The following is a 20,047-nucleotide window of genomic DNA, read 5'->3' on the forward strand; positions in this document are numbered from 1 at the left end:
CAGAATCAGCCCCGTGTAAAATGAAATTATTTATTTGTTAATTGCATTTATATCTTGCTCTTCCTCCTAAAAAGGAAAAAAAAAGGGGGGAACCAAGGCAGAAAACACATAAAGTGGTCCGATTGAAACATCCAAAAGCCTCTTAAAACTATTCCAGTGCTTATGCAGACTAGGATAAAGTTCTCTTGTTGAAAAAGGAAGGTCTTCAGGGGCCCAATGATTCCTACTTTGCAGGCGGTTAAACCTCGGGGTCGCTTCCAACTTGACAATCATTCTGTGATTCAAACATACAATAGAGGTGGCTTGTATATATATGAAAGGATGGGTGGCACTACACACTAAACACTTGATTCCTATATTGTATAGAACAGACCCCTTGAAGAGATGGCATCTGCAGGAGCCTCTCTCCTGAAGAGGGCAGTGGTTGACTGGGTATATAAGAGATACCTGTGGCGTTTGCCCGTTTGTTTAGAGCCTATCTGTACGGGGGGGAAGAAAGGGTTAAAAATGTAGACCAATAGGAAAGCTGGAGGCAGAGCCTACATGTGTATAAAAGGGCTTAGCCCGAGGTTTGTTAGAGTTGTTGGTGGCTAGCCTGTTGCTTTTAGTGGGTTGGGATGTTGGGAAAAGCAGTTGGAAAAGCAGTTAGCAGGCAGTTGGAAATAGAGAGACAGGGCAGTGGGTTCTTGAGTGGGGGAGGTAGAAGAGATAAGATAATAAGACTAAGAAAGTAGAGAGTAACAACGTTTGGAATGCCACCAAAGTTTGTTTGTGTCTGAAATAAAATACACTCTCCTTTATTTACCTGAGACCCTGACTGAAGCTGAAGTGATTTTACCAGGGAGGACCTGGTTGGTGGCAGCGGATTGGTGGTGTAAGGGTCAATAGTCCGTGAGACAACCGGGGGCTCCGAATGAATGCCACAATACCTTTTAGGTATCTGGGTCCCAAGTTGCATTGTAGGACTGGGCGATAATCAAAAACTGGTTTAAAGTCCATATAGAGATATCGGTTTCATAATTTCTGATCTGGCAATATACAGTGGTGCCCCGCAAGACGAATGCCTCGCAAGACGAAAAACTCGCTAGATGAAAGAGTTTTCCGTTTTGGAGGTGCTTCGCAAAACGAATCTCCTATGGGCTTGCTTCGCAAGACGAAAATGTCTTGTGAGTTCCTGCGGGGTTTTTTCCCTCCCAACCCTTTTTCTAAGCCACTAAGCTGCTTATCAGCTGATCCGATAAGCCGCTAAAAGCCGCTAATAGCACTAATAGCGCTAATCCGCTAATCCGTCAATGGGCTTGCTTCGCAAGACGAAAAAACCGCTAGACGAAGAGACTCACAGAACGGATTCTTTCCGTCTTGCGAGGCACCACTGTATCACAAATCGTGTGTGTGTGTGTGTGTGTGTGTGTGTGTGTGTGTGTGTGTTGTGCCAAAATCACAGTAAGGGGAAAAACCATGAATTCAGCCAACACCTCTACATAGCTCCATCCTTATTTCAGACATCGTGATATATCAGTATATATCACAATGTTGAAAACCAAATATCACCATGCCCTAATGCATAGGACTTTGTGCAACAGAACCAGCACCTTGAACTGAGCTCAGCAGCTAATTGATGGCCAGAAATTACGAAAACATCTAAGGGACTACGGTTCATCTTTTCTGAACAAGAATGATTGAAATCAGTATGATGGATAGCAACGGTTTATTGAAGACTTCACAATAAGTAATTGCTCTAATGGACGGCCAGTTCTCTTTAGGTATGACTGGGCCGCTGAAGAAGAGCCATTGGGTTTTATTATGCAAAACACTTCTGAAATAGAATTATTTCATTCTTATCTTGTCTACACATTATTCTAGACATGTTTTGTTAAGTCTCTCTGCTTGAATTCATTATGACTGCTGTCAGGGGCTGCCTCAGGTCTCAGCTCACAAAAGACCAACGCCAAGCTCTTCTTATATACAAGGATGTTTATTGCAGTTCATTATTGGTTCCACAACCGAGGCGTGCAGCCCCGCGTCTCTTAGCCTAGACGTTTTAAGTCCCCTCTGAATCGGTCCCGCCTCTACACCAGTTTAAGAGGCTTGTGCTAGACCACCTCTTCCTGTCCTTTCTTTTCCGCAGGGTCTTTCTGCCCCCCTGGGTTCCTTCCCTCCTGCTTTCTCCTGACGCGGATTCCTCAGATGCCTGCTCCCCCCTCCTTCGTGCTTTGGGGCCAGGCTCCTCCTCCGGGCTCTCTGCATTTCCGCGCGCCTCCACATTTGAACTTGGCGCGCGTTCGCTACCCCTGACCTTCCTTTTGACAGTTACACTACTCCCTGTACTACTCTCCTCCCCTTCCGGCAGGACGTCCTGCCCCGATCTCCTTCCCCTGTCTCCTTCCTGCTCTGCTCCGTGTGGCACACTGGGAACTCCACCCTCTTCACTCCGTTCCTCCTGGGAAGCCGGCCCCGATCTCCCACTCCCACTCGGGGTTTCCCTGCTGCTTCCCTGCTCCTGGCAAGTCCCCCCTGTGACCCCCCCTTGGCTTGACCAGGGGTGCCCCCTTCTGGGAATCCTCCGATTCACTTGAGAGACTCATGGAAGACCTCAAGTCATTGTCATCCTCTTCCTCACTGTCCTGGGATTCTTCCCCATCGCTCTCCGTCTCCCCCCTCACCTGTGCCTCTGTCCCTGAACCCCTGACAACTGCTATATATCGATTCACGTTCTTTGTATTCCTTTCCTTTTGATACTGTATTTTAGAGAAACTCAAACAATGGTGAAGATTTGTGTCTTGTTTTTTTTATACATGCATTCCTGATTATTTCTCATGCTTATTGAGTAAAATGTGCATCGTAGGGAGATGGTATTCAAGCATATGGTACTTACCCCAAGATACTGGCCTTCAATAAACACAACTGGTAGCGATGGGATTTCACCTACTTTCCTGCACCTCTCGTCCAGTTCTTTCCCATAGTCACCATTCAGTGCAATGTTTTTCTCTTCAAATTTCACTCGATGGTTTTGGAAGATCTTCCGAACCAGCTCACACCGCTCAAAAGTTGTTCTAACCACCCGAAGGCTGGTTGTGTAAATCACTATGCGCCCATATTCCAAAACTGATGATACCTGTAGAAGAAAAACGAAACTTTTTTTTCCCCTTTGCATTCTCCTTCATGGTACATTTTTGCCTCAATCAAACATCACATGACTGTACCAACTCAGCCCTAAACATGGGCATTATTTCACTCTTACCTTTCCTATCTCTAAGGAGCAGTAGGAGAGCTGAAAATAATGCCACGATGTTTCACATTTGCCAGCCAATGAGCCTCTTTGATTTCAGACAGTATGAGGGTATATTGGTCTAAAAAGCCAGGGACATAAATTTTCACTGCCCTCTAGCAGCTATTGTGGCTCATTTACCAGAAGCAATGTATTTAGCATTAAGTTTGGACGTGTATACTTGATTCTGACCAAACTAAGCCTTCTGATGTATGTTTTGCTCTAGGGTGCTTTTATCTCTGTCTGTGGTGATCTGTCAGCCCAGATCTGACCCACATGTCCAAAAGATAACAGGGATTGCACAATGCCTTCCTCCCTGCTGCTGCCTCCTCTCTTCTCATCCCCATATCCCCGGCCATTTTTAAATGTTTTGCTGGACACGGTGCAGCGAATGGGGAGGACAAAGGGCCACTTCTCACCACAGCTACTGCCATGGCCAGTTGACACTAGTGGCCTCTGCGGCTGCTTCCGAGAGCCACTTACTGCATTCTTCTGTGTTGACCCAGGGACACAGCATGGGCAAGGAAAGTTGATCTCCATTGGTGCAAATTTTGCCTAACAGATGGGCCAGACTTGCTTATGCACCAGCCATTACTCTATCATCGATTAGTGCCTTAAATGCACAGTCTACCCCATACCCTCCAACAAATGTCTGATACAATAACTATTATTATTATTATTATTATTATTATTATTATTATTATTATTATTATTATTACCCCACCCACCTGACTAGGTTTCCCCAGCCATTCTGGGCAGCTTCCAACATATATAACAACATATAGTGGTACCTCGGGTTAAGTACTTAATTCGTTCCAGAGGTCCATTCTTAACCTGAAACTGTTCTTAACCTGAAGCACCACTTTAGTTAATGGGGCCTCCCGCTGCTGCCACCGCGCTATTTCTGTTCTCATCCTGAAGCAAAGTTCTTAACCCGAGGTACTATTTCTGGGTTAGCGGAGTCTGTAACCTAAAGCATCTGTAACCTGAAGCGTATGTAACCCGAGGTACCACTGTAATAAAACATTAAACATTTAAAAACTTTCCTATGTAGGGCTGCCTTCAGATGTCTTCTCAAGGCTGTACAGTGGTACCTCGGGTTACAGACGCTACAGAACTTTGCTTCTGTTCTCAGGAGGAGAACAGTGGTGGCAGCGGGAGGTCCATTAGCTAAAGTGGTACTTCAGGTTAAGAACACTTTCAGGTTAAGAACAGACCTCCAGAAAGTTCTTAACCTGAGATACCAATGTATAGTTACTTATTTCCTTGGCTCGGGGGGCTGCATACACTGGCGGAGGAAGAGGAGTGCGGGGAGAGCACACCACCCCTGGCAGCGCGATCCTGGTAGGGTGCCATCCCGGCTGCCCCCCGCCGCCCATGCTGGGCGCCACACCCCTGCAGGTGGCGTGCCCCGCCCCCAGGATGCACGTCATGCCCCTGCGGGTGGCATGCCAGGCCCCGGGACGTGTGCCAGCCCCTCCCCCAGCTGCTCTCCACCCCCCACCCCCACCCCCGGTGCCGGAGCATGAAGCTCCACCACTGGTCGCATAACTATCCCCACCAACATTTCTTCGATGAAAATAGGGGCATCCTAAGGAACATTCTAGGATCAAAGCAGGAACCGGGACGGCTTCTGTAAATCCTGGATTGTCTCTGGAAAATAGGGACCTGAAGGGTCTGCTACCCCTACCAACCAAACAGCTGGCCATGAACGTGATTTGGAAGCCACCTGCTCCAGCGTTGCCTCCTTGCTTCCAAACAGTCGGTGACCCCTGCCAGGCTACGACTTAGCTGCTCACCGCTCGGGGCCACATCTCCTGTCAATTTGAAGAGTGTGTGTGTGTGACCTTTACCTCCACGAATTGCACTCCTGGTTTTTGCAGCGAGGCTTCCACTTTTGCAAGCAAGCCCTGCTCTGCCACCAGTGATATTTGTTTAGCGTTTTACTTCTTGAAATAAATACTATCAGTCACACGGAAAAGTGGAAATGGCCACAAGCAAGGATGCCGGGCCGCTTGCTAAAATGATGGCTTTCAGAGGAGCAGCCTACAGCCTTGCAAAACAAGTGACCCCTTAGCTTCTGTTATGTGAGATAAAGTATGATGAGATGCTCTGCTTAGGCATGTGTGTGTGTGTGTTTTGTTTTGTTTTGTTTTTGTGTGTGTGTGTGTGTGTGTGTGTGTGTGTGTGTGTGTTCGCCATACAAAGTGCTACTGGGATATATATTTTTCTGACACATTTCTGCTAAGCTTTCAACGTCTTCACACATTTTATACAGGCTGTTTAAGTCGCTCAAAATCTCAACACAGTGCAAAACAATTCCTTTGCTTTCAGTGCAGGCTGAATTGCTCATACGATATCACTAAAGGCAAAATGGCAGCCTGCCTACGACTGACTTTAAATCTTGTGAAAGTGACCAAACTCCCAGCTTCTTTTGTAGCTAGAAAGCATGCAAAACACCTCCCAGCCACACAGGAAGCCCCTGAAACTGATGGCTCCCCTTCTCACAAATCCATTATATTAAAGAAAGTGGGCACAGAATCTCATTATTTTGTCTCCCAGACACTGAAAAGTCACAGCATGTCCATTTTTGTTTTGTTGTTTCCCTATCTGCAACACGATTCCATTTTTACCTGCCCACTTCCCATAATAATAAATATCAAATTCTCGTCTCAACCCTTCTGAACTCATCCAACTCTTCTGCACTCCCATGCATACGAAGTAAACATCTATCGACACATGAATGCTTGAGAAGGTTGATTATGCTGGTGATATTGCCCAAATTAGCCTGATGCTCTCTTAGCAGACAGAAATGCTTGCGCACAAATTACAAAGGAGCGCTTTGGGTTTGTGACATTGTTGAGACATATTACTCCAATATGATGAGCTAGCTCATCCCTCTAACCTGCCACCCCTGAGCCCATTATCCAATGTGTGTGTGTACATAAGGAAACATGGGGAGATGAAAAGGGGCATCAGCAGCCACTGTGGGAAGCCACAATGTGTGAGTCACTTGAAACAGGGAGCTCCACCTGTAGGACAGAGATGCCTTTCTTTCTCCCACAATAACAGCTTCCCGTGGGAAAGAGACACTGCCTGCTCTTTGCTATGTTGCAACAGCAGCACTGCAGACGGCCAGAGGGTGGCGCTGTTGCTACAAACTGTGCAGAGGTCAGGTGAGTCTAGGAACCAATAGCGTTCCAGCCCAAATCAAATGTTGCTTGCTCCCTCCCTAAGTGGTACCACTGTGGTGTTAATCCTGTTTCTGTCCGTACATAGAAGCAGGAATTTATTTCACAGCACAATCCAGCTCTCTATATGCAAATAGTAAAAGTAAAGGGCCCCCTGACCATTAGGTCCAGTCATGGCCGACTCTGGGGTTGCGCACTCATCTCGCTCTATAGGCCAAGGGAGCCGGCGTTTGTCCGCAGACAGCTTTCCGGGTCATGTGGCCAGCATGACTAAGCCACTTCTGGCGAAACCAGAGCAGCGCACAGAAACGCCGTTTACCTTCCCGCCACAGTGGTACCTATTTATCTACTTGCACTGGCATACTTTCGTACTACTAGGTTGGCAGGAGCTGGGACCGAGCAACGGGAGCTCACCCTGTCACAGGGATTTGAACCGCCAACCTTCTGATCAGCAAGCCCTAGGCTCTGTGATTTAGACCACAGCGCCACCAGCGTCCCTAAACCCAAATCTCTGGTTGCTGGCATTCATGTTCTCTCCCCCCCCCCCCCCGGTGCAGTGCCCCCTCTGTCCTTGTGCCTGGTACTTTATGGTACATCAATGTGGCAGCCGCTGTATGTAGCTTAAAACGCCCTTTGAACAGAAGCCGCTGATCCCGGTGGGAGCAAATTAATTGTAATATTGTGTAATTATCTACCGTATAACCAATGTCTTCTTGGCTGAGCAATTCAAATCCAATTAGAGAGACAAAGATGCTTGGTTGTGCTTAATCAGTGGGTGCACTAGAAGCTAACATCGCTATATGCATACAAGGCTTAAAAAAATATCTGTTTACAGCAGTGTTATTCTTATCCGTGAGTCACTTAGTCTGTTACTATCAGTAGAATGGTGGTATCTCTGTGGGGGGTGGGGTGACATCTGAGCCCCAAGGTACTTACATTAACGGCTGGGAGAACCATATGTCCTAGCCAGGAGAAAGTACAGTGGTGCCTCGCAAGACGAAATTAATTCGTTCCGCAAGTCTCTTCGTCTTGCGAGTTTTTCGTCTTGCGATGCACGGTTTCCCATAGGAATGCATTGAAAATCAATTAATGCGTTCCTAGGGAAACCGCCTTCAGACCAGGTCCGGGGACAGGCTGGGGGGGGGGGACAAGGGCTTTTCTTCCCACCCCAGCATTTTAAAAAACCCCGGGACAGTGGAGGACTTCTCCGCTGTCAGGGCGATCTTAAAATGCTGGCGGGCGGCATTTTAAAATTGCCCCGGGACAGCGGAGGACTTCTCCGCTGTCCGGGGCGATTTAAAAGCCCCTGGGAAGGCAGGCAGGGGGGAGAAAGACTTTCGCCCCCCGCCCGCCTTCAGAAGGTGTTCCCTCCCCCCTGCCCCGCTTCGGAGCAGCGTTCCGAAGCGGGGTGGCGGGGGCAGGTGTTCCCTCCCCCCGCCCCGCTTCGGAGCAGTGTTCCGAAGCCGGGCGGTGGGGGCAGGTGTTCCCTCCCCCCCCGCCCCGCTTCGGAGCAGCGTTCCAAAGCGGGGCGGCTGGGGCAGGTGTTCCCTCCCCCCCACCCCGCTTCGGAGCAGCGTTCCGAAGCGGGGCGGCTGGGGCAGGTGTTCCCTCCCCCCCGCCCCGCTTCGGAGCAGCGTTCTGAAGCCAGGCGGTGGGGGCAGGTGTTCCCTCCCCCCCGCCCCGCTTCGGAGCAGCGTTCCGAAGCGGGGCGGCTGGGGCAGGTGTTCCCTCCCCCCCGCCCCGCTTCGGAGCAGCGTTCCGAAGCGGGGCGGCTGGGGCAGGTGTTCCCTCCCCCCCGCCCCACTTTGGAGCAGCGTTCCGAAGCGGGGCGGCTGGGGCAGGTGTTCCCGCCCCCCGCCCCGCTTCGGAGCAGCGTTCCGAAGCCAGGCGGTGGGGGCAGGTGTTCCCTCCCCCCCGCCCCGCTTCGGAGCACCGGGAGAAGCGATCTCCCGGCAGCCCCTTGCTTCAGGTGTTCAGCAGCGTGTTCAGCAGCGTTCCGAAGCGGGGCGGCTGGGGCAGGTGTTCCCTCCCCCCCGCCCCGCTTCGGAGCAGCGTTCCGAAGCGGGGCGGCTGGGGCAGGTGTTCCCGCCCCCCCGCCCCGCTACGGAGCAGCGTTCCGAAGCCGGGCGGTGGGGGCAGGTGTTCCCTTCCCCCCCGCCCCGCTTCGGAGCACCGGGAGAAGCGATCTCCCCGCAGCCCCTTGCTTCAGGTGTTCAGCAGCGTGTTCAGCAGCGTTCCGAAGCGGGGCGGCTGGGGCAGGTGTTCCCTCCCCCCCGCCCCGCTTCGGAGCAGCGTTCCGAAGCGATCTCCCCGCAGCCCCTTGCTTCAAAAGAGGTCCGGGGGCAGCGGGAAGCGCTTCCCGCTGTCCCCGGACCTGGGGCTGCGGGGAGAAGATCGCTTCTCCCCGCCGCCCCTTGCTTCAAAAGAGAAGACCCGCTGTCCCCGGGGCAAGCTTCGTTTTGCGAAGCAAGCCCATAGGGAAATTCGTCTTGCGAGGCAACTCGAAAACGAAAAAACCTTTCGTTTTGCGAGTTTTTTGTCTCGCGAGGCGTTCGTCTTGCGGGGTATCACTGTATACTGTAGAGGTAAGGCGGCTTGATAGTAGACCAGAAGTGACCCCTGCCAATTTGGGGGAGATTCTCGGAATAGCAGAGGAATGCAACTATGCATGGCCCTAAGGGGATGTTTGCTGAAGTAAGGGGAGGGAAATCGCAGCTAAGAAGCTCAATATATATATATTTGACTGACACTCTTCTTTGGAAACTAAACCAAAATTTTGCTTACACAAACTTATAGATGAATTAAAACGTGACAAGCTTATCCAAGCATGGGTTTACAGTGTCTTCTTCTAACTTCCAAGCAACTGTGTTTTTCTTTCTTTGCTGAGTTTAACACTCAGCCTTCTGTATCTTAATTAGCTCTGCAGCTCCTCTGAGAGATTTCCACTTTTACCTTCTCCTGCAGCTTGGTTCTCTTTCTTTCCACCACAGAAGGAGCACTCCAACACTCAATGCAGCTTAGCAGTGCTCACAGTGGATTCTAAAACGGTCACCTTGCATCACGTAAAATGGAGTCTCTCCTTCACTCGATACCTCCCGTGTGACCAACGTTAGCCAATCACATGAGAAGTAATAAAGAACTCTCTATAATTCAATTACTAACCAATCAAATTTAAACACATAGTAATGCATACGATCACGTACAATTTCAGTGAATTAAATTATTATACTTAATGCGGACAGAACTGTGAAACAGTGACCTCAGGTATGAGGCCCCCATTCTTGGAAGCATATGGGGAACCTAGGATGGGCCATGGGGTCATAAATCAGGAGAAAAGGTGATATATATCTATCTCTGTCGGAAGCAATCCTAGAGAGCCAGTGTGGTGTAGTGGTTAAGAGCGGTAGTCACGTAATCTGGGAAACCGGGTTCGTGTCTCCGCTCCTCCACATGCAGCTGCTGGGTGACCTTGGGCTAGTCACACTTCTGTGAAGTCTCTCAGCCCCACTCACCTCACAGAGTGTTTGTTGTGGGGGAGGAAGGGAAAGGAGAATATTAGCCACTTTGAGACTCCTGAAGGGGAGTGAAAGGCGGGATATCAAATCCAAACTCTTCTTCTTTTTCTTCTAGGCAGTGATAGGACATTAGTGGGTTTCCCTGCCACCAATTCAGAAAGCTCCATCCTCACTCCCTTTATATCGCAACCCATCGTGTGTCTTGCTGACTGGGGATAATGGAATTATAGTCCCATAACAGACTATAATTATAGTCCCATAACTATAGCCAGAGGGCTATAGGCTGGTCAAGGTTTCTATCACTAGCTGTGGTGGGAATGTAAGAAAGTAAAGAACTTCTGGGATATGATATATAATGAGATGAAAAAGGTGTTGACATATGCATTCTTAAAAAAAACCAGAAGCATTTTTACTTGTTATTATAGGTCAATACATTAATAGGCAAGATGTCAAACTGTTCTTATATGCAACAACAGTGGCAAGAGTATTGTTAGCCCAGAAATGGAAGCAAGAAGAAATTCCGACAAAAGAATGGCAGATGAAATTAATGGACTGTGCAGAATTGGACAAAATGACAGGAAGGATTAGAAACATGCGGGACCAGAGATTTACAGAAGATTGGAAGAAGTATATGAATTATTTGAAGAGCAACTGTAATCAACAAATTATAATATACGAAGAAATATACAAATTTTCAGACAGGACTGATGGAAATCAAAAAGATTGAATAAGACGTAAAAGTATGTTTAATTACTGTTGAAAATGATATGTTAAAACACACACACACATATATATAGTTTCTATCACTAGCTGGGTCTAAGACATAAGACCCAGGGATAGCTCAATCAGTAGAGCATAATCTCAGGGTTGTGAGTTTGAGCCCCACATTGGGCAGGAGATTCCTACATTGCAGGGGGTTGGACTAAATGACCCTCGGGACCCCTTCCAACTCTACAATTCTATGATCCTATGCGGAAGACTGTTCTTCAACATGAGTTACAAGGGGCAATTACTGCAAATGGATCAGTTGGCTTATATTTTGGGAGTGCTTTGCTAGCCAAAACAGGTGGCTACTCGCTCTCAAGATAAGCTGCAGAAACAGCCTCGGCCCAGTAAACCTGAAGGAGCGTCTCCACCCCCATCGTTTTGCCTGGATGCTGAGGTCACCGCCAAGGGCCTTCTGGCGGCTCCCTCATTGCAAGAAGCAAAGCTACAGGGAACCAGGCAGAGGGCCTTCTTGGTAGTGGCGCCCTCCCTGTGGAACGCCCTCCCATCAGATGTCAAAGAGATAAACAACTACCTGACATTTAGAAGACATCTGAAGGCTGTTCAGGGAAGTTTTTAATGTGTGATATCTTAGTGTATTTTTGGTCTTTGTGGAAGCCGCCCAGAGTGGCTGGGGAAACCCAGCCAGATGGGTGGAGTACAAATAATAAATTATTATTATTATTATTATTATTATTATTATTATTATTATTATTATTATTATTAATGGCTCAAAGTTTGGTCTAGTCGCTCAGGCGGGTGGGTGGGTGGGTGTATGCGTGTGCAATCGCTTCTGACTGCCTATTCTCTCCTGTCACAATAGCAGCAGTTCCCTTATGCAATACCTCCGTCTGTGAGTCTCGGTGCCCTTTACAAAGAGTAATAAATCTCAACAGTCACCAGCTCTTCGCTTTATGGCTCTGCAAGGAAGGATGCCCAGCTGCCTTGCCCTCTGCTTTCTCATTTCTTCCATCTTCCACATAAAATTCATCTCAAATGCCATACAGCACGGGGAACTATTGTGTCGACTGCTTCCTCTTCCCCGCACAGATATTGCGTTAGATACTGAAGCATTTCGCATCCCTGAGTGTGATCCGCTGGAGAATTCCATGTGATAATGAAGACTACTGGCAACTAGCAGCAATCTGGGTCACACGCAGGGAACAGTACCTATTAAAATACTGTGCCAATTACTTTATGAGGCAATGGGGCCTTGTGGATGGGCCAATGTAAGCACTCACCCAATTCGTCTGGTAAAGGTTTTCCTGCAAAGAAGAGGTGTGGTTGTGCCTGTCTGTGTGATTATGTTGGATTACACTCCCACAAAACCTGCTCCCTGTGCTTAGGAATTAAATGTTATTTAAATAAATGTTATATAAATGTATATGCATATTTTTGAAAATAAAAGAGAGAGAGAGAGAGAGATTGTGTCTGAGCAGTTTTCCCCTTGCTCTGCTCCTTTTCCAGGGGAAATGAAATAAACTCAGTGTAGAGCTAAAAAATATATTATTATTTTTTTAAAAGGAATTAAGCGAGAAGATTCAGCTGAACCCCTTTGACATGCGACAATATTCTGTACAAGGAATATTTTTTCATGGGAGAGCATTCAAATATGCCACTCCCCTCCCTGCCAAAAGAAGTGGCACAATCCAGGAAAACGTTGAGCAAGTGAGTCTCCTGACTGGGTAAACTAGCCTATGGATGCCAGCCTGACCAAACTGGGTTCAGCTTCCAATTCATTCTTGGATTCAGCTTTGAGCAAATCTTTCTCCAAATTTCAGTCCCCCGTCATTGGAATAATAGGGCTCTGCTTATTCCAGAATCAATGTAAGGCGGCAGGAAATGTTGTCAGCCTGAAGCTTTAACGAATATAAATATAATTAAGTCATTAAGCCCACACAAATTTTACCTTGCCGTGCCTGGAAAAGCCTGTTTGCCCATCCTCAGTTCTCCAGACTGTAGAAAATGCTTCGAGGGCTGTTGTGAAAGCAAGAAATTCCCCACAATTCCGTGTAGGCGAAATCATGGCGTCTGCCTATAGATTGCCATGTGTGAAGTTGGTCTATTTTGCACCAGGAAGCTCACTGAGCCTCCGCTTTCCAGTCTCATTCACTAAATGGCGGACATCATTATCATGTGGCTTCCAGCATACAGTGGTACCTCAGGTTACGTACTTAATTCGTTCCGGAGGTCCGTTCTTAACCTGAAACTGTTCTTAACCTGAGGTACCACTTTAGCTAATGGGGCCTCCCGCTGCTGCTGTTGCGCCGCTGGCGCACGATTTCTATTCTCATCCTGAAGCAAAGTTCTTAACCCCAGGTACTATTTATTTCTGGGTTAGTGGAGTCTGTAATCTGAAGTGTCTGTAACCTGAAGCGTCTGTAACCTGAGGTGCCACTGTATATAAAAGCATAATAAATCGCTAACATTTTTTAATATATATATAAAAACTTCCCTATACAGACAGGGCTGTCTTCAGAAGGCTTGGGGGTTGGGTAACTCCACACCCCCCGAACATTTCTCTGATGAAAATAGGGACATCCTAAGAAAAAGCAGAGGGATGCGGGTGGCGCTGTGGGTTAAACCACAGAGCCTAGGACTTGTCGATCAGAAGGTCGGCAGTTCGAATCCCCGTGACGGGGTAAGCTCCCATTGCTCTGTCCCTGCTCCTGCCCACCTAGCAGTTCGAAAGCACGTCAAGAGCAAGTAGATAAATAGGTACCGCTCCGGCGGGAAGGTAAACGGCGTTTCCGTGCGCTGCTCTGGTTCACCAGAAGCGACTTAGTCATGCTGGCCACGTGACCCAGAAGCTGTACGCCGGCTCCCTCGGCCAATAAAGCGAAATGAGCGCCGCAACCCCAGAGTCGGTCACAACTGGACCTAATGGTCAGGGGTCCCTTTACCTTTAAGGAAAAGCAGGACAAACCCAAAACCCGGACCAGTCTGTATCTAGAAAATAGGGACACTTGGAGGGTCTGCAAACCAATTCCCAATCATCCAGATTCATAGCTGCCGCTTCTCTTAAGGCAACTGGAAGCACAGGCCCAATGCGCCGCATGCTTACTCCTGTTACCGGCATCACATGCATACCTTGGATACTGCAGACCCCAAAAGGGTAAACAGAAACAGAGCAATGGCCTGGTTCATTGATACACAGCTGGTTCCACACTGCATACTGAAAGCAGGTTTGCATCCACAGTTTCATTCCCTGCCACTTACTACATGTGTTATGTTAGTAGGAAAAGCATCACATTTCTTGCAGCCCCCTAGATTTGACGTTCTCCTTTGCAAAAGTAAGTGAGACAGAATGAAGTCAGTGGTTTGGGAACTTTTCGCACTTTTTTTTTTAAAAAAAAGATTGTCATAGTTCACTTATCTCTGCCATATGATCAACTTCATTTCGCTTAATTAAAAGGCATTGTTGTTTGTTGAACTTTGCAGCAGTCAGCACTGCAGCAGTGCGTGGCCTTCCTACGGCCACAATGACTTGTTTTCCTGATACTAAGGTAGAAATGCAGATCTCAAAAACAATGTCAAGTCTGCTTTTTTTCTGCCTTAGCATTTTGAATTTCTTTCTCGGTCTAGGGCAAGATCGAGTCCATTTCATTAGCAGAGCAATGCAAATAGTTCACTGGTGTGCTGTGTTCCCTTTCTGTCTGCTTGATTTGCCAACCATCCGAGCTAGCTTATATTAATTAAAACAAGTGTCACCGCTTCTAATAGTAGTTCTCTTAAGGGTTATAGATTGCAATCAGTGAGAATCGAGCAGTTGCTAGTACGACTCTTATCAGATGGACTGAGCTCTGTTGAAAATTTACGGCATTTATCCTTGGCAGTTGATGTAACCTTTCATCCCAGGATTAATTACACTTCAGCATCCAGTCTGCCTGGCACAATTAAACTTATTTTTCACTCATCCAGGATCTACACAAGCCCTGGCATTATTGAAACAGGCTTTCTTCCTAGATTGTTAAACTTGCTGTGGAAGTGCATGTTTATTTTATTTTTGCAATATCCTTTCTAAACAATTTGGTGGAGTATGATTGCTAATCACTGAGACTTAATTTGCTACTCCAGTTTAGATGGCAGAATGGATAATAATAATAATAATAATAATAATAATAATAATAATAATAATAATATTTATTCCCGCCCATCTGGCTGGGTTTCCCCAGTTACTCTGGGTGGCTTCCAACAAAAGATTAAAAATACATTAAAACATCAGTCATTAAAAACTTCCCTATACAGGGCTGCCTTCAGATGTCTTCTTAGATAGTTGTTTATTTCCTTGACATCTGATGGGAGGGCGTTCCACAGGGCGGGCGCCACTACCAAGAAGGCCCTCTGCCTGGTTCCCTGTAACTTTGCTTCTCACAGTGAGGGAACCGCCAGAAGGCCCTTGGCGCTGGACCTCAGTGTCCGGGTAGAATGATGGGGGTGGAGACGCACCTTTAGGTATACTGGGCCGAGGCCAGTATATCTGGGTTAAAGAAGCCATTAAATTGGCTGGTGCCCCTGGTGAGAGTTGGAGTAGGACAGAGGACCTGGCAGCCCACACTGAATAGTCACTGGGGAGGTGAGGGTTCCTACATTCTTGCCAGCAGGTATGGAGAAGCAGAGGTAGAGGCTGGGTCAGCAGCACCATGAAGGTGTGCAGCACCTGACTGGCCAGCCGTCCCTCACAGGCAGGTAGTCCCAAAAGCATATTGATGGCGTTGGCTCAGTTTCTCCTCCGCTGCCTCTTGATGCCTTTTGACCCTTCCCCCCCCCCCCGTGAAAAAGTGCAGTCTCCCATCCCAACAGCTGTATAAACCCTTTTAAAGGGAGGATAAATCTTGGGAAACATGGACCACTTACAAACACCATCTCCAACTCCTCGAAAGATTCCATCAACAGTGTCTCCAGAAAATTTTACACATCGCCTGGGAAGACAGGCAAACTAATGGCAGTGTACAGGAAGAAGCAAAGATCACCAGTGTCGAAGCAGTGATTCTTCAACATCAACTTCATTGGGCTGGTCATGTTGTTCAGATGCCTGCTTATCATCTTCCAAAACAACTACAGTCGTACCTCGGGTTACATACGCTTCAGGTTACATATGCTTCAGGTTACAGACTCCGCTAACCCAGAAATAGTACCTTGGGTTAAGAACTTTGCTTCAGGATGAGAACAGAAATAGTGCACCGGTGGCGCAGCAGCAGCAGGAGGCCCCATTAGCTAAAGTGGTGCTTCGGGTTAAGAACAGTTTCAGGTTAAGAACAGACCTCTGGAATGAATTAAGTACTTAACCCGAGGTACCATTGTACTCTATTCTGAACTTAAAAATGGTAAGCATAATGCTGGTGGTCAACAAAAGAGGTTCAAAGACTCTCTGAAGGCAAATCTTTAAAAATGTAGTATACACACCAACAACTGGGAAACACTGGCCTGCGAGCGCTCCAATTGCAGAACAGCCTTTACCAAAGGTGTCATGGGTTTTGAAGATGCTCAAACTCAGGACGAAAGGGAGAAACGCACTCAGAGGAAGGCACACTTGGCAAACCCTCACCGTGATCAACTCCTGCCTGGAAACCCATGTCTGTACTGTGGAAGGACGTGTGGATCCAGAATTGGCCTCCGTGGTCACTTACGGACTCATTGTTAAAACTGTGTTTATGGAAGACAATCTTACTCGGCCACCCGTAAACTCTAAAGAAGAAGGCTCTGGGTTACCTAGCCTGGCAACCCGGCAGAAAATATTGCATCTAAGAAAATGACACAAAGAACATTCGTGTCCCTTGAAGTGCAAGTCAATTTCAGCTGAAGTAGGCCACCTATTCCGCAGGGGAGAGTGGCCCATTAAGGTGAATGGGGCACTGCCCCACCAGTATCGGACTGCTCTCAGCCACCTTCACCTGTCTGCCATCTTATTTACAACCAGTCAGGGATGCCCACTTGAATAAAATAATGGGAGGGGCCTGTTAAGCCCCACCCCACATAATCGATTACATGACACAGTGCATGCACACCATTTGAATGGAAATGCCTATCAAATTGGGGAAGCAGTCCCCTCAAATATTTTAGGGGGGGGAGCAAAGGGACCTCAGCCCCAAGGAGTTGGTTCTTATGCAACCTGTCCAGATTATATACTGGCTGTCGCCTTCCTCCCCCTTAGTCTCAGTGATGCCTTTGTAAAACACAACAGGGAAGATGGTGGAGATGGAACCAGAATTAGCTGGTTCTGCCTGTCATTGGCTCTGGTACGACCTACTGTTGGCCTCCCTGCCTTTCACACAATCAATCCCGATGGTCACCAGACATCACTGGATTCATTTGAGAGCGGACAGCAATGCTTCGTACAAACAAAATTCTTCTTCCTCCTCCTCCTCCTCCTCCTCCTCATATTTTAAAAAATATTCCTGCACAGAGAAAACTGGAATTCCGAAAGTAAGAATTATAGGCTCCTGCTGGCTTTCTGTATGTAGAATTTTGTTGTGTGGAGCAGCAATCAATCATTCATTCCCCCCAACTGTAGTCCTAGAACCATTTTTCCATGGGCTGAACTGTTTGTCAAGGGCAAGGGTGGGGAAAATGTACCCGGGGTGATGGGAGTTGTAGTCTAGCAATGTCTAGAGAGCCACGGATTCCCTCCCCTTGGTCTGGAGAATATCTAAAGGAGCCCATGTCGTTCTGGGTCAGATATACAGCACAGTTCTACCCCACTGAATTCTGCTGGAACGACTCCTATAACATTAAAGAAAATAATAACTAGTTTTACTTTTTTAAAAAGGAGTAAAAGTCCAGCATTTTCCATTGGTACCCAATTAGCATTTCATGTGAAAGGTTTCCTGAAACTCGTCACATTAGTGACTTTGCATGCTGTGCCCTTAATGAGGCAAAAAGATGCTCTGTCGTTGGGCTATCTTTAGATTAACAAAGTGCTGATGAAGTGTTGACTCAGTCCTGTGACTGCAGTGCTCCTGCTGTATCTTTGAGGAAACTCAAAAGTGCAAGAACTTCAGAAAGAGACGCATATTCTCCTCTAGTAATGCATAGAGCTGTGCTAGAGTCAACCGTCAGAGAGCTCAGGGCTGCCCAATGGCCTTGCAGCGTACTTAACATAATTGGAACCATAACTCCCAACTGTTCCTCATCATTTAATCATGTCGAGAACGTGGAGAGGGCTTTTCATCTTCAAATTGCTTTACAAGCATTAATAAATTAAATAACATGGATCATCTTCATCGTCCCCCAATTATATGTGCTATTCTGCGTTATAGGTTTGAACGTGTCCTCTGTTTTCATTAAAGCATGCTACCTTGGGGGAAAGGCTTTCCTCGAACGAAAATTTTCCTAGCAAGAATAATAAAGCAAAACACACAAAGGAGAGGTTCTAGGAGGCAAATGTGCATTAGGTAGCAATGAAAAGAAAAGTCGCACTACGGATATGCTTTTAGCAAGGTATCAGGTGAGAAAGTGCCTAGCCTGGGAGAGTAGTTAGGATGTTACAACTAGGGCTGGATGATATATCACTATATCATCCAAAACTGGTTTGAAGTCTGTATCATGGTAACGGTTTCAAAATTTTTGACCTGGCGAATATGTCGCGAATAATGATGTGCATGTTTGTGTGCTATGCAAAAGTCACAATGTGGGTAAAACCGTGAAGCCAGCCAATGGTTCTACATAGCTCCATCCTGATTTCAGACCTTGTGATATAGCGGTATATCGCGATGTTTAGCTGGTGATTTATCGCAATGTTGAAACCCAAATATCGGCCTGCCCTACTGTTCACCTCTACATAGTTCCATCTTTATTTCAGACATCGTGATATATTAATATACCGTGATGTTTAGCTGGTGATATATTGTGACGTTGGAAACCAGATATTGCCCAGCCCTACTTGCAACTGCAAAATCTGTAAGTGCTGCAGAGGTCAGGGTCAAGATATTTTGCTGCCTGAGGCACAGGAGAAGATGGAGACCCACAGGCTTCCCAAAGGCATTTGCTGGTTGTCCTCTTTGGGCTGATCCAGCAGGGCTGTTCTTATGATCCCAGGATTGGCCTGCCAGTTGAATCTTACTTCAGCACTGGCCACAATGACCATCCTCCACTACCTGGCTGTAGGTAAACTTTGAGACCACAGGGCAAGCCATATTGCGGACACATCTCAGTCCTTCAACAAAGCCAGTGCGGTGCAGTGGTTAGAATGTTGGACTACAAATAAACATTCACAATTTTTTTACTGATAATAATAAGCTAAACAGTTGGAGGATCTATACAACTCTAACATGCAGAAAATAGCATTATTGGAGAAACCAAAGACTGGAACTGAGGGAAGTCGGGGGGTGGGGTGGGGGGATGGGCTTTATGGGGGGAGGAAAAATGGGGGGAAAATAAGAATATGTTTTTGGAAAATATGTTTTGTTATAATTTTGAATAAAATTCATTAAAAAAAAATAGAATGTTGGACTACGACCTGGGAGAACCGGGTTCAAATCTCCACTCGGTGGTGGAGCCCATATCAGCACCTTGGGCAAGTCTTTATCTCTTAGCCTGACCTACCTCATAAGGTAGTGTATGTTGGGTTGTACATTGGCAATAAAGGTATTATTATTATTATTATTATTATTATTATTATTATTATTATTATTATTAGGCCCCTTTCCAGGCAGTGAAATGCCTTGGGGTGGCACGTGGGTTAAATATTCATAAACCATTAGCGCATTTTTTTAAAAAAAAAAATCATGGTTGTCAGGGGTTCAGGGACAGAGGCACAGGTGAGGGGGGAGACGGAGAGCGATGGGGAAGAATCCCAGGACAGTGAGGAAGAGGATGACAATGACTTGAGGTCTTCCATGAGTCTCTCAAGTGAATCGGAGGATTCCCAGAAGGGGGCGCCCCTGGTCAAGCCAAGGGGGGTCACAGGGGGGACTTGTCAGGAGCAGGGAAGCAGCAGGGAAACCCCAAGTGGGAGTGGGAGATCGGGGTCGGCTTCCCAGGAGGAACGGAGTGAAGAGGGTGGAGTTCCCAGTGTGACACACGGAGCAGAGCAGGAAGGAGACAGGGGAGGAGATCGGGGCAGGACGTCCTGCCGGAAGGGGCGGAGAGTAGTACAGGGAGTAGTGTAAGTGTCAAGAGGAAGGTCAGGGGTAGCGAACGCACGCCAAGTTCAAATGTGGAGGCGCGCGGAAATGCAGAGAGCCCGGAGAAGGAGCCTGGCCCCAAAGCACGAAGGAGGGGGGAGCAGGCATCTGAGGAATCCGCGTCAGGAGAAAGCAGGAGGGAAGGAACCCAGGGGGGCAGAAAGACCCTGCGGAAAAGAAAGG

General features: G+C 47.4%; 1 protein-coding gene across 1 annotated transcript in view; it reads right to left on the reverse strand.

The window, feature by feature from the left end:
• GRXCR1 (glutaredoxin and cysteine rich domain containing 1) overlaps window positions 1-20,047 on the reverse strand; it is a 52,656-nt gene that overhangs the window by 14,908 nt on the left and 17,701 nt on the right. The window contains exon 3 of the mRNA XM_081209089.1: window positions 2,876-3,115. Within this exon, the coding sequence (XP_081065215.1) occupies window positions 2,876-3,115 (240 nt within the window). The remainder of the gene's footprint in view (window positions 1-2,875; window positions 3,116-20,047) is intronic.

The sequence above is a fragment of the Podarcis bocagei genome (genome assembly GCF_964188305.1).
Source record: "Podarcis bocagei genome assembly, chromosome: 9".
NCBI classification, from domain to species: Eukaryota; Metazoa; Chordata; class Lepidosauria; order Squamata; family Lacertidae; genus Podarcis; species Podarcis bocagei.